This window comes from Trichophyton rubrum (genome assembly GCF_000151425.1).
Source record: "Trichophyton rubrum CBS 118892 genomic scaffold supercont2.1, whole genome shotgun sequence".
In the NCBI taxonomy this organism is placed as follows: domain Eukaryota; kingdom Fungi; phylum Ascomycota; class Eurotiomycetes; order Onygenales; family Arthrodermataceae; genus Trichophyton; species Trichophyton rubrum.
Genome location: NW_003456428.1, coordinates 2,988,886 through 3,002,280, shown reverse-complemented (window position 1 = coordinate 3,002,280; position 13,395 = coordinate 2,988,886). Strand labels below are relative to the sequence as shown.

Here is a 13,395-nt window from a genome sequence, read left to right as displayed (position 1 = left end):
TCAAAGACACAGATCAAGCAGAGCCTGAGATATCGTAGAGCCTCGGATTTTACATCCACCTTCCGGGCCAGTGTTGGGCACACACCCGTTTTCAAGTACCTCAGCAATCGCATCTAACTTCTCCTCCGAGGTGGCATACTGCATCAGTAGCTGATGGGCGCGGGAGCAGGAAATTTCATCTCCTGCTTGGAAAGGATCCAGCCCATCATCCGGGGTGGCAGTAAGCTGTGCTATGTCGGTATGGGGCTCGGCAGCGAGACGGGTAAGTATTTTGCAAGGGGGGAGGGTAGGGAGACCCTTGTTGCAAGCAGATTTTCCCACCTGGCGCTGCTGACAACTGCGAGATGACGATGACTCGATGCAAGTACTCGACTCGGCCTTGGAGGGGGTCTGACTGTGAGCCGGCGAAACACTCACTATAGGTGCTTCTGACGCATCAAGGGTTCGGATCTCATCGTTGGAGTCAAATTTGCCCAAACATTGCTGCGAAGAGGTAGCAGATGGAGTGTCCAAATGCGGGACAGCATCCTTCTGCGTGCCGGGGTCAATATCTTGCTTCGTCCGATCACTTGTCCGGCTTGCTACATCCATGCTGCACCTCTGTTGACGGGGACCTTGTCTCTCAGTTTCGAGCTGTCTCTTTCTCTGGAGCCATTCCTCAACAGTCTGCCGACTAAGCCCAGCAACAAGGCAGAGCTCTCTCAGATATCGATTCTCTTCTGCAACATGTCGAGCTGCTGCCTGAACCTCAACAGTAGCCTGAACACCTTCTTGCTGCAGTTGCCTCAGTTGCTTTTCGAGGCTGGCAATGTATTCCCTCTGACGCTCCCTGCTGCGGCGCTTGTTCTCCCGTATGCGCAGAGTGCGTTCAACGTCCTAACCCCAGACCAATCAGTTTCAGTCCAGGTGAAAGGGGGCCAGCTAATACCTTATGGGGTGACATGCAGTGCGCCTGTCAAGTAGCTAGTCAGTTAGGCCTCTTATTGACCACGACTCGAGTATCACTGGATGAAGGAACCCCCAAGCTTCAGACGGCAAGAGCTATGCGGAGTGAGGGGCTCGCGAAAACAGTGACGGGCTGCTCGTGCATGATTGGCAGAGAGAGCCGGTTCTTATCTCCCATCAGGTTTCATCCATGGCTAACTCGTTAGTTTAGCAAGTTAAAAATGGCCTGTGGCTGATGAAAGGGGATTTCCTTTGGCGATGCCGGGACACCAAAGCGATCATTGGTCCATGGCAAGCCACAAAGCTTCCGAGTGTTTACTCCCTCTATCAAATTCATAGTGCATTTAGAGCAAAGTGGTTTTTAGAGGTGTATATAAAAGAGCCAACAGAGACAATCATAATGAGTTGGCACTTCATTCTCAGGCCGATTCTCTCTAGGCTCAGGCTAGGTAGTTATGACAGGAACTACTGCAACATCCTTAGCAACGGGGCATCCCGCTACTGATATCGAAGCCCTACCCTCAGCCAGCGGGGATGTCAACAAGGGGACGAACACGGAGTCTTTATCTGCGACCTCTGAAGCAAGCCCTTCACAGGAGGAGGATGACCTGACCATTTCGAATGCGCCTAGGCTCCCCTTGCACCGTCTGTTCTGGTTCTTCTTCTATAATTTCGGCCTCTTCGCCTGGGGTGGTCCTGTCGCCCAAATCGCTCTTATCAAAGAGAAATTGGTCGTCCAAGACAAGTGGATCACACTTGCCAGATTCCAACGAGTCTTTGCTGTGTACCAGATCCTCCCAGGCCCAGAAGCTGCTGAACTATGCATGTTCTTCGGGTGCTTGAGTGCTGGCAGAATCGGTGGTATTGTTGCTGGCCTGGCGTTCATCTTGCCTGGATTTACTCTGATGCTGGTTGCCAGCTACTTGTATAGTTTGGCAGGTTTTGAGAATAAATACGTGAATGCCAGCTTTCGAGCATTGCAACCTATTGTAGCTGCCATGGTAAGTAGCGGACGGGTATTGACAAGGCAACGCGTATTTATACTAATGGGAATTTAGATTCTGAGAGCTGTGCATAAGATAGCCGACCATTCAGTTGTCAAGCCCCGGACAAAGAAAGTAGACCCATTCCTGATTATTGCGATGGTCTGCACGATGGTCAATAGTGCCCTACGCATCAACATGTCAGTTTTTAATAGCATGTCTTTGCCACTAGAGACGACTGACCTTTCTCCGACAGCTTCATCTCTCTCGCTGTCTATGGTATCCTTTACATGCTCATCTCCCGCCGTCTTTGGATCCCGGCAAGTATCATCTTTATCCTCCAATATGTGGTTTATGCCATCTATGTTGTCTTCCGTGGCGTACCCTTGCCGGTCTCTCTCGCTCTTGGAATCGCAAAATCACCGTCTCTCATCAACCTCTTCGTGCTTGGCTTAGTGGCCGGCACTCTCTCCTTCGGTGGCGCGTATACTGCAATACCATTTATCCAGGTTGAAGCAGTTCTCAAAGGTGGATGGCTGTCTCAAAGAATTTTCATTGATTGCATTGCCATTGGAAATGTTCTACCAGCCCCTCTTGTCATATTTGCGACCTTCGTCGGTTTTCAAGGTGGCCTTGTAGATGGCGGCCTGGGGAATGCATTTGGAGGAGCAGTGGTAATTACAATTGGCATGTTTTTCCCTTACTTTTTGTTTACCATTGCTGGGTTTGACCTCCTGGAAAAGCTGGTTCATAACAAGGTATGAAGGCTAACTCCGGTACGATTTCGCAAGGAACATTCATCTGACCTCTTCCTCCAGTTCCTAGCAAGTTTCTTTGATGGCCTATGTGGCTCCGTTATTGGTGTCATAGCGATTATTGCCTTCCAGATCCTTAAATCCAGTGTTAGAGGTGGCGAGCAAGATTCCCAGCTCAAACCCGTGGAGCGGTCGGTTTCCAAAGCAGCGAACAGCGGTCCTGCGGCGGTCTTATACTTACTCACGCTGGGTATTTTGTACAAGGCCAACAATAAGTGGGTTCCTCTCTTGCTTGTAGTTTTTGGATCCGTCGCCGGGCAGTTTATATTTGTTGATTAGATGCTAGAGCCAATCGTGGGCACTCGAGATGACTTAGCCTGTTGTGATTCAGTTAGTTAGTTCTTGGTTAATCTTGTCTAAAGGGCAACGGGATTACTGGGGGTTGAATACAAACAGGAGGCCTCCTGTTTCACGCACCTTGAATATGGATTTCTGTCTCTAGGTTATGTCGAAGAAATTAGGTTGAAAATGCTGGGTCGAGACGTAGTTATGAGGATCTATTTGAGTCGTTCCGCCTCACCCGTGCCTCGATGGCTCAGGGTGATGAAGGCAGCCTGTCTTGTAAGCCAGTCCGGCCTAGCATTTGCTGTAAGGACATATTGGCAAACATCCTTTGACTATTCCCCGTTGATTGTTATGGGTAGTTCTTCAAAAGCCCGGACGAGGAACCTCGTGCCGTCAACGATAACCACCCGCCCAGGTGAACGCCAGGGCCCTTCACCCTCGCCGTTGAGCTGCAGGGTCTCGCCGGCAGCCACCAGAGATGGGAGACTGTCACACTCTGCTCCAACCGCATACTTGACAGCAGCGTTTTGTCCTGTGGTGGCATTCCACATCTCTCGTCGTCCAGAAACCTCTCCTCCGGCTTTCGTCAGGACTGTCTTCCCATCAACCTGCTTCTCCTGGTACCACTGTGTCTGTCTCAGAGCAATGTAATGGCCAGGCACACGGCCCAAAAATGTCTTCACCACCTTGACGCTCTCGTACTCCTGCTTGAGCATTGAGATGTTAGGGAGCATTTCTTCTGACTCGAGGACCCACGCATAGCCATGTTCCTTTGGCACGGTCTTAGGGATATCAAGACTCCTCCAGAGCTCCTCATATTCACAGACCGGGGCTCCCGGTAGGTCGTGACGGATCATCTTGCCGGTTTCGAGGTCGTCTTCATTGGAGAGCTTCTTGAAGGTGCCTATATCCGCGGTATCGAAGAGCTGGAGCGAGTCAATGGCGTGGGTGAAGACGACGATAGCTGTACAGTATTACCATCAGTTGTTAGCCGGTTACTAGATATCTCTCAAGCTGAGCAGGTAGTTAGCAGTCTTCACTTACAAGGAGACGCGCTCTCAACGACTCTCTGGCCTGCCATCGCCCACTCAACCTTGCCGGACTCACGATGAATCCGCAGGTCGACATACCATCCGCCCACCGAAAGCGAAACCGTGTCCGTGGTCTCGTACGCAGGCTCTGGTGGCCATCTCAGCGACACCCGGGTAGAGATATTCGCCGTGCTCATAGTACAAGGACGTTAGTGGCCCCGAACAAACTGATGTAGCTGTTCTTCTCTCCCCGTGTGCAAGGCGAAAGTACTTCAAGAAACGGTGAAAAGTGCCCCACGCCCGTTCTCCACGGGGAACTTCGTATACATAAGTACAGAAATGCGGTTCGATACTTGTCCTTGAGATAACTAGTTAAACAACTGGCCAGAAAATATTATTCAAGCAGCGTCAAGTTGGTTCAACTCCGGAACTATGTATTCAGCTATATTCACTCGTAGCCTAGATAAGTATGTAACAAGCAGAAAACGCCTACACGCTATATACAAGTAGGTATGTTCGGTCATTGTTCAAGATTAGTGTAAATGTACTGTAGGGGCATGAAGAAACCCAGCTTCATCGCCCCTGAAAATCATCACGAATTCACATAACCGGGTCGGAGATGTAGGATGGAATAATTGGCTTCATTGCCTTTGGAGACCTGTTGTTGTTATTTCCTGCACGGAATTGCTTCCACAGCATCTGCATTCGCTGGATCTGACCAGGAGTGAACTCAGTCAAGCATGAACTGGAACAGTCAGCATTTGTAAAAGCAGGGTGATGAGGTGTAAAAAATGAGCTTACTCGTAACTATAATCCATAAAGTTGTGGATGGAGTCGACTCCCTGCTGTGGACAGGAGTCCTTGCCTTTGGGGCAACCGCTGGAGGGTGTACTTTGGACAGGAGTATCGTCAACCATGTCGCCGTCCTGTTGGCAGCTTCCTTTATTTTCGTTGAAGACGTGGTACAGACCTTCATGATGTAGTTAGAATACCGTACAAATCCCACTATCAAAACTAATGATGAAACACTTACCCATGAAGTGTCCAACCTCGTGGGTGGTGGTCCTGCCCTCATCGTAATTCTGCGCACTACCTCCGGGGACAGTATTGGAGTTAATCACACATCCATCCATGATGAGTTGTCTTTTGCCTGGGTTTTTCGCGGGGAAATAACAGAACTATTTCGATGTTAGCTGCCTTCCATTATTAAGGCTATGAAAAGATTGGTAGTAAAGGGAAAGCATACACCAAGGAGGCCCTGCCTGAGCATGGGAACGAAATAGACATTGAGAGTATCGTAGCCACCCTTTCGCAGGGAGCTCTTCATGCCAAAATCATCCTCGCCATTCGCCCATCCAGCGTTGTTGGTTCTCTCAGATCCTACGAGCTTGAAGTTGAATCCAGTTCCGCTGTAATCCTTGTTCAACACCTCGATCTGTTTCTGCAGGGTATCATTCTAGATATGAAGTTAGAAGACAACGAGTAAGTCATAACAGTTCTTGATGATAATTGTCATACATTAATCTGACCCTTGTTACCATCAGTAATGACATGAAAGTAGGTATTGATAGTAACATTGGCGGCAGTGGTGTTGCTGAAGCTAGAAGCACGAGCGTTGTCCATGGCTTCCATTAACTCAGTGGCAAAGCCTTTGTGGGGGATAGCACCGCAGCCACGTTCAGCAGTGACCACGGAACTGAGAGCAGCAATAGCTGCGAAAACGACAGAGAAACGCATCCTGAGGGCAAAAGATGTGTAGTCTCCGGGGGTAAGAAGGGAAGCTCTGAGAAATTTTTACGAGACGATTCCAAGAGAAAGGAGAGGAAGGGTGGGCAGCCATTCGTATATCTTTATATCCCCTTTCATCTCCCCCTGATAAAATTCTGCACTCTGCTGTATCCCGAAATTATGCTTCATGATGCTGAATTTCGAACATCATGCATCCAGTCATTCCCACCATGCGGCCTTACGAGTCTCAGCTTTTGCTCCAGTCATGGATATTTGGAGCACTGATTGGAGGATACCGTTGACGGAACCGACAACAGCGGCACAGATGGCGTGAAGGTTTTCATACTTCGTCTGGATGAAAGGAACCCCCATACTGATACCCATTATTAGCTGTCACTGCCAAGTAGCTCCGCCATGGGGAAGGTGTGGTAGTGGAGCTTTGATGCAAAAGGGAACGGAAAATTTTTAAATGACCGCCCGCGGAGGCCGGGCCAGGAACACCATCAAAGCGTCTGCACTCTCCGGAACGTGCTGAGAGATCCAGCCGCGGCAGAGAAGCGCGGTTGGGGCACAAGACAGAATGGCATTGATATTTATACCAGCGTCAGAGGCACGTATCAAAGGATACCAATCACGAGCAGCAAGAGTATCAGCGGCAACGCATCTGCCGTGCTGAGGGTATTTTACTTATAGATCGCCCTCTGTGATGGAGCAGGAGGAATCTGCAACATAGCATCGATTTCCTTGTGCAGGGTATTAACGGGATGATCGCTTCCTGAGACGTAGAGATGTCAAGCCCAGAGAAGGTTTCTTGTTGGTCAGATATATGCACGTCAAACAGCGTCTGCCACAGCTGGCGCGCAGATCGAGCATCCTTTTCCCCGAATCACTCTGAAGAACGACGACGTTGCCGTGTCCACTGTTTGTCGAATTGCCGGTTCGAAACGTCAGGGAAGCGTTTCAGACCGAGGTTATTTTAAGGTTTTTATCTCCGCATGGGATGGGCACTTTGCCCAATATGGTATGGCGCCGAGGTCTGAACGCATTATGTAATCTAAGCGTCTATCTATCTCGTCTTGTCCACCACCAACGTCGAGCAGCTTTTTTTTTTTGACAGCAAACAGCAAACAGAACCCGCACTGCGGACTCAGGACACTGGATTCCCACGCCTTGCGATCTGTCTGGCTGCACTACGCGCACCTTCGAATAGTTAACTAGCAGTTTACTGCCGGACCCACAAGCCGTTGCAAGGCATCATGATACCCAGATCCCTTGGGCCACTACGGCGCGGCACATGGCCAATCCAACACGCCCAGCCGTTATCTTCGCCACATTTCCAAGTGAAATGCTTCAGATGGCTGGCTGCTATCTTGGTTTCTGGGGTCTCAGTGCACTATCAGAACAGCAAAGCGGTTCCGCACGGGGTTTACTCTTGGTTTCGATGAAGAAGGCACTGTGTGTAAGTTGGGCTATTGCGGCGTAATTCCGAAACTGTATTTCGCTGGTGGCCTATATCTTCAGGCAACACAGGCCACGATACTCTACTATTACAAAGTTGAGAGTGGAAACGATGTTGCCAGAAAGTAATATGTACCTCAAGCCGGCTTTGAGATACGGATATTCTGCGCAAATTAATAGATATCTGGATCTCGTCCAGAAATGCTCAGGGATAAAGTGGATATTTTGGAGTCATCAACATGATTCTGAGGCTTTGGACAATGCTATTATATCGGACTTTTCACCGATATATATGGTATTAATAGATGCCGGACTTAGGCCCTAGGTGCCTGACATGGCCACCCAGACGGTCCCAAATTTCGAGCAGTGCATGCATGGTACTGCTTGGTCAGGTTGCATTGATCGACTTTCGTTACTTATATATCATGGCTGCTCTCTTAGACCCAGCAGACCTGAAATTGCCTTATTTTGGCAACCGCTCCATTTTTTGAGGCATTCCACGGTCAAAAACAGGTCGTGGAGTTTCTTCTTCTTACCCAGACCAGGAGCCCCGATTAACGAGATCATATGGCGGCAACATATACACTTGCCTTCAGATTATATAGAGCTAAGCATAAGCTTTTCGGCACTCCATCAGTAATGCACATATTCTACAGCTGTCGAATGTGCTTGGCCGTAGGCCGCATACAAAATATCAACATCTATGCATTGTGTTGGCACAAATAAGACAATAGCACGAACGTAGGTAGTACTATTAATACAGGGGCAGCATAAAAATGGCAAAAACTATCTATTCATCCTCCTTAAGCCCGTCTGGAGGAGTCTATTCGGCGGACTTGATGTCGACTTTTCCATCTTGATGTACACTTGCAACGCTCTGCCGTTGGCTTGTTTTATTTTCCGCAGCAGCCTTGCTAGCAATCTCCTTCAGAGCCGGTGCTTCAGTTGCTTCCACCGCCGCCCTAGTGACTCCTGGTGTGGCATCGGCGATTTCATTTACCTCCCCATCCGTTAAGATATCGTTAATGCGCGCGGCCCTAGATTGCACAAGCAGGGTAGTGGGACCTTGGAATTGCAAAAATAGCTATTTTTATAAATGATTAGCTGATAAGTCACAAATTTTACATTGGTTTGAGCACTTACCCTATCACCCCATATAGTCCTTCTTGTCCATGTTCTGAGAGTATGGAAGATCTTCATCAGCGTCATCCAAGTGTCTGATTTTGATAGATTTGACACAAGGTTAGTATTAGATAGGCGTTTGCCAATACCCAGATTGGGCACCTGGAATCTTAGGGTCGTCGACTTGAACCTGTAAGGCTGCGGAGGAGTGTGAGTCATCGTGTAGGCAATCACATTCCTGCATACAATATATTAGTGTATCATTAGTGTATGAGGGAAGATTCCGGATTAGTTCCACATACCCTGGATGAGCGATATACTGCTCCCCTTCTTTGAGGTTTATAGAGTATATTTGTCCCTTCCCAGCTAGTGCAATAAGTCCTCGGCCTGTAACCTCAGAATTTCCCCAATGCATTATACTCTTCCCAGGTCAGCTCCCTATACCATCATTGTGAAACAAGGTATGGTGATATATACCAACTGACTGTTGATTCTTGGTTTTACTGTCAACGAATGACCTGTCCATGCAAGAAGAGCGTTCCGCTGCGCCAGCATCCAATCTACCGTCCCATTGAGCTGTAGAAGAGCGAGCGACGTCACTGGAGATTTTACGGAAATCAACGCAGATACAGGGCTAGTGGAGGATATCTACGAATAGAAAGGGTCAGAATCAAGCAAATTCATGATGAGAGAAGGGCTTTCTAACCTTTTGGTATAGAAACGGAATTCCAAGTGCCGCCCGCCGGAATGGCTCAAGGATCTGCAGAGTAGAGACGACCTTTCATAATATTTCCATTTAGCTATGTATTCCAGCGCTTTTTCCGTATATATGTTGACAACCATACATTTTCTGCCTTTCCACTTAATCCTACAAGGGTTCCACGTCTTGTATAGAGATTCTGGGATGCCGATAGGGAGACGGAAAGTAAGGAATAGGGTGAGCCAACAACTTCGAATTTGGCATCTGTAGCAAACGGTTAGCACATAAGTTAGCGTAAATCAGAATGATACACACTAACCCGGAGATATAGCAGATCTAGCGGTCGTCGAAGCAGCGTGGAAGTTGTCGCTTGTCACCGAATTGAGTTGGCTGCTCGGTATGGCTTGGATATGAATCTGTCTCCTCTGGCCGCATCTCCGACCCGGCTTAAGACAGCTCGACGCCCTGACGCCCCTTGCGGTAATTGATCGCTTCATCGATGCGACTGTGTAGTCCGCAAGCTGGGTAGACACTCAATGCCTGGCCTCTTGCTGCGGGTTTTCGGTGATTCTTCGCAGAAATGCAACTTTCCATCAGGTTCAAGAAAATGACGATGCAAACAAACAAGGCAAACAAGCTCGAAATGAGGCTCCGAACTCAATTTATCACGCAAAGGCGTGGCTTGCCGGTTGATGCAAATATCTGACAGCCTTTTGTCTCGTTGCTCGTGGGCAAGCCGTGGACCTCAGGACCACTCTTCGGGAAGAGCGGGAGAAGTGGTAGTTGTACAGTGCCTGGTAAGCGCTCTCCATGTCCAGCTGGTGAAGACTTCCGCTGACTCGCTCTGTAAATAGTTAAAGGATCGTGGATAGACGCATGAAACCGCCCCTATCATGACATCATGAAATTTCGAGAGATAGGGAAAGCGAATTACTAGAATACTTACTCTGCATTAGCTGCAGAGTCTATCTACTGCGCGACGACATGCTTCTGCGAACCGCGCAATTGCATTATCGCGTTGCGCACAGAAACCTTTCTTGGTCTCGTGTGCGTCTTTCGGGGCAATCGGGCCAGGGACTGTATCGCCATGGCGGAGCCTGCTGCGCGTTCACAACGGGGCGAAAGTTGTCGAAAGAGCAACCTGTTGATGCCTTGAAACAGACTGCAAAATCTAGTAAGGAGGTTGCACAGTCTGCTACGGACAAAGTACAGAATGCTGGGGGGAAGGAAACCGCAAGCGCTTCAACCCTAGGAAACAAGAAGCCGGGAACTTTGCTCTCGGAGACTACCGTCACGTCCAAAGAACAGAGAAAAGTTGACTGGGCCATCATGAAAGAGATGGCAAAGTATCTTTGGCCAAAGGTGAGCTCAAATTATAGTACAGTGCATTGGAGACCCCCTACTAATTGACGGGTAGGATGACTGGAACACAAAACTTCGAGTCGGGATAGCTCTATCTTTGCTTGTAGGCGGAAAGGTTTGTTGTCATGGAGTCTCGGACATTATGGTACATTCTGGCTGATCAATCTCCAGATTCTCAATGTCCAGGTTCCATTTTACTTCAAAAGCATAGTCGACTCTATGAATGTTGATTTTGCGGCAATAGGCGAAACCGCCTGGACAGTTGGGGGGTCCATGATAATAGCATGTATGAACTTGCCTTTGTCTGAGTGTCTTGAAATTTCGACCCCTAACTGAAAGACACGACTATAGATGGCGTAACAAGAATTGGAGCAACGTTGTTTCAAGAGTTGAGAAACGCTGTATTTGCCAGTGTTGCTCAGAAGGCGATCCGAAAGGTTGCTCGCAATGTGTTTGACCACCTTCTTAAACTTGACCTGAATTTTCATTTAAGTCGCCAAACCGGAGGTCTTACTCGCGCCATCGACAGGGGAACAAAAGGCATCAGCTTTTTGCTCACGTCCATGGTCTTTCATGTGTTCCCAACCGCATTGGAAATCTCAATGGTTTGCGGAATTTTGGTATGGCCTCCTTTCATTGACGAGCAATAAATTCTAGTTGCTAATGAGCTCTTTAGACGTATCAATATGGCGCTAAGTTTGCTGCTATCACTGCTGCAACGATGCTAGCCTACACTGCTTTTACCATTACTACTACAGCCTGGCGAACGAAGTTTCGAAAGCAAGCAAATGCGGCCGATAATCAGGGGGCAACAGTAGCAGTTGATTCCCTGATTAATTACGAGGCTGTGAAATACTTTAATAATGAACAGTTTGAAGTTTCTCGATATGACCAGGCATTGAAGAAATATGAAGCCGCTTCAATCAAAGTCACAACTTCACTGGCATTGTTAAACTCTGGCCAAAATATGATCTTCTCGAGTGCGCTGGCTGCCATGATGTACCTGGCATCTGATGGCGTGGCTACGGGACAATTAACAGTCGGCGACCTTGTAATGGTTAATCAATTGGTATTCCAGCTCTCCATGCCCCTCAACTTCCTAGGATCTGTGTACAGAGAGCTCAGGCAGTCATTGATGGATATGGAGACTCTTTTCAACTTACAAAAGGTCAATATTAACGTTAAGGAAGCACCTTATGCGAAACCTTTACAACTTCGCCAAGGTGGAGAAATCCGATTCGAAAATGTCACGTTTGGATATTTGCCAGACAGACCAATCTTGAAAAACGTATCCTTCACCATTCCAGCTGGCAAGAAAATCGCCATCGTCGGGCCAAGTGGGTGCGGAAAATCAACAATACTCCGGCTCCTTTTCCGATTCTATGACGTGCACGAGGGCCGTATATTGATTGATGGTCAAGATATCCGCGGCCTGACTGTGTCCAGCCTAAGAAAGGCGATTGGAGTTGTGCCGCAAGACACTCCGTTGTTTAATAACACGATAGAGCACAACATTCGCTATGGGAAGATCGATGCTACTACTGAGGAGGTCAAGCGGGCTGCACAACGAGCCCATATTCACGACCTCATCGAGCGGTTACCCGCTGGATATGATACACCTGTTGGAGAACGAGGGATGATGATATCAGGTGGTGAAAAACAGCGACTAGCAGTCTCGCGATTGATTTTGAAAGACCCGCCCTTACTCTTCTTCGATGAAGCGGTGTGTTAACTCCCTTGCATCTTTCGAAATAATTTGCCGATCAGCGCTTTTACTAATTCAAACTGAAACAGACCTCTGCCCTCGACACATATACGGAGCAAGCCCTGCTTCAAAACATCAACAGCATTCTAAAGGACAAGGCTCGAACAAGTGTGTTTGTAGCTCATCGACTTCGCACAATCTACGACAGCGACCAGATCATTGTTCTAAAGGATGGCCATGTGGTGGAAAGCGGCACGCATATCGAACTTCTCGATTTAGGCGGCGTGTACGCCGAACTATGGAATAGTAAGCCACTTCCCGGACTCAGCCCATATTCACAGCCCGCATGCTAACATAGACGTCTCAAAATAGCCCAAGAAACCGACATTGCCACTTTATAAGACATGGCTTAGGTTGATAGGGGAACTGGAAGATCAAACTGGAGGATACATAGAGGATCTTGGTGATATTATACCCATTTTTTCCGGTGTTTTCTTGCGCAAGGGTTCTTTGATTTTTTTTTTTTTAAGGATGGTCAAACACCCAAAGTAGACGAATGTTGTGTAGATATCAATACTTTATATGTCTGCGAACAGGGTCGCCGCAGCGCTGGTTACTACTCCTTCAAACCACTTTCTACACTTTCTGCACATCCACTGCTACACTTGCAGGAAACCAGCAACTTCGTATCCAAGCATTGTCTCACAACCAAGAGCTCCAAGGACAAGAATGCCAATCCAATAATACGTACGATGAGATCACCTTCTGGTCAGGCGATGCTTATGTAATATTTATAAGTGACCGTCATGAACTTCCCCAGAGTTTCTTCAGCGTCCACCTGCATCTCAAGGCAGATTTGCCCCGTCAATATTGATTTCCATATCTCCGGCCCTGGGCCCTCTTTTCCTTGTTATTACAGGGCCCCCTCTTCTCCCTTCGTCGCGTGTCTCGTCTCGGTGTCCTCGACTTTGCGGGAACTACCACGGCCAGTGACCCATTATCCAGATATGCTTGAGCATAGGAATGGACTTCGAAGCCAGCAGTTTGAGAACCGAAGAACAGTTCTGGAATGGTGAGTAGAGACACCTCTGTGGATCTATCCATTCGTGCGCTTCTAGGGAGACTGTCAATCTGTGATTATCATAATGATGCTAGTTCTGAACTTGGTTGGCTAACCGAGTCTCTCTGCCGGTAGAATTGGACGACGTTCTAAAACGGCAATGCGATTCACACGAGGAGATTGATGATAGCTTGCGCACAT

General features: G+C 48.2%; 6 protein-coding genes across 7 annotated transcripts; 2 read left to right on the top strand and 4 right to left on the bottom strand.

Annotated features, from left to right (window-relative positions):
* Nucleotides 1–591, bottom strand: TERG_01137 (uncharacterized protein; the record flags this gene model as incomplete). The annotated part of the gene is made up of 1 exon (XM_003239107.2): nucleotides 1–591. One exon carries the CDS (start codon nucleotides 589–591, stop codon nucleotides 1–3), a length of 591 nt encoding a protein of 196 aa, XP_003239155.2.
* Nucleotides 592–1,400: 809 nt separating this feature from the next.
* TERG_01136 (uncharacterized protein) lies at nucleotides 1,401–3,022 on the top strand (the record flags this gene model as incomplete). Its single annotated transcript, XM_003239106.1, has 4 exons — nucleotides 1,401–1,946; nucleotides 2,004–2,128; nucleotides 2,185–2,686; nucleotides 2,747–3,022. 4 exons carry the CDS (start codon nucleotides 1,401–1,403, stop codon nucleotides 3,020–3,022), a joined length of 1,449 nt encoding a protein of 482 aa, XP_003239154.1.
* A 338-nt stretch (nucleotides 3,023–3,360) lies between these two features.
* Nucleotides 3,361–4,256, bottom strand: TERG_01135 (uncharacterized protein; the record flags this gene model as incomplete). The annotated part of the gene is made up of 2 exons (XM_003239105.1): nucleotides 3,361–3,992; nucleotides 4,073–4,256. 2 exons carry the CDS (start codon nucleotides 4,254–4,256, stop codon nucleotides 3,361–3,363), a joined length of 816 nt encoding a protein of 271 aa, XP_003239153.1.
* A 403-nt stretch (nucleotides 4,257–4,659) lies between these two features.
* TERG_01134 (uncharacterized protein) lies at nucleotides 4,660–5,796 on the bottom strand (the record flags this gene model as incomplete). The annotated part of the gene is made up of 5 exons (XM_003239104.1): nucleotides 4,660–4,804; nucleotides 4,861–5,029; nucleotides 5,093–5,237; nucleotides 5,306–5,515; nucleotides 5,578–5,796. The coding sequence occupies 5 exons, from the start codon at nucleotides 5,794–5,796 to the stop codon at nucleotides 4,660–4,662; spliced, it is 888 nt and encodes a 295-aa protein (XP_003239152.1).
* Nucleotides 5,797–8,068: 2,272 nt separating this feature from the next.
* Nucleotides 8,069–9,564, bottom strand: TERG_01132 (uncharacterized protein; the record flags this gene model as incomplete). 2 transcript variants are annotated; one of them, XM_003239102.1, is made up of 7 exons in its annotated part: nucleotides 8,069–8,329; nucleotides 8,389–8,605; nucleotides 8,670–8,788; nucleotides 8,845–9,015; nucleotides 9,074–9,145; nucleotides 9,213–9,331; nucleotides 9,387–9,564. In XM_003239102.1, the coding sequence occupies 7 exons, from the start codon at nucleotides 9,562–9,564 to the stop codon at nucleotides 8,069–8,071; spliced, it is 1,137 nt and encodes a 378-aa protein (XP_003239150.1). The 2 variants fall into 2 exon arrangements, with proteins under 2 accessions (XP_003239150.1, XP_047605347.1); XM_047749247.1 differs by having other exon boundaries at nucleotides 8,257–8,605.
* A 1,084-nt stretch (nucleotides 9,565–10,648) lies between these two features.
* Nucleotides 10,649–12,487, top strand: TERG_01131 (iron-sulfur clusters transporter atm1, mitochondrial; the record flags this gene model as incomplete). Its single annotated transcript, XM_003239101.2, has 4 exons — nucleotides 10,649–10,715; nucleotides 10,781–11,049; nucleotides 11,106–12,152; nucleotides 12,224–12,487. The coding sequence occupies 4 exons, from the start codon at nucleotides 10,649–10,651 to the stop codon at nucleotides 12,485–12,487; spliced, it is 1,647 nt and encodes a 548-aa protein (XP_003239149.2).
* Nucleotides 12,488–13,395: the final 908 nt, after the last annotated feature.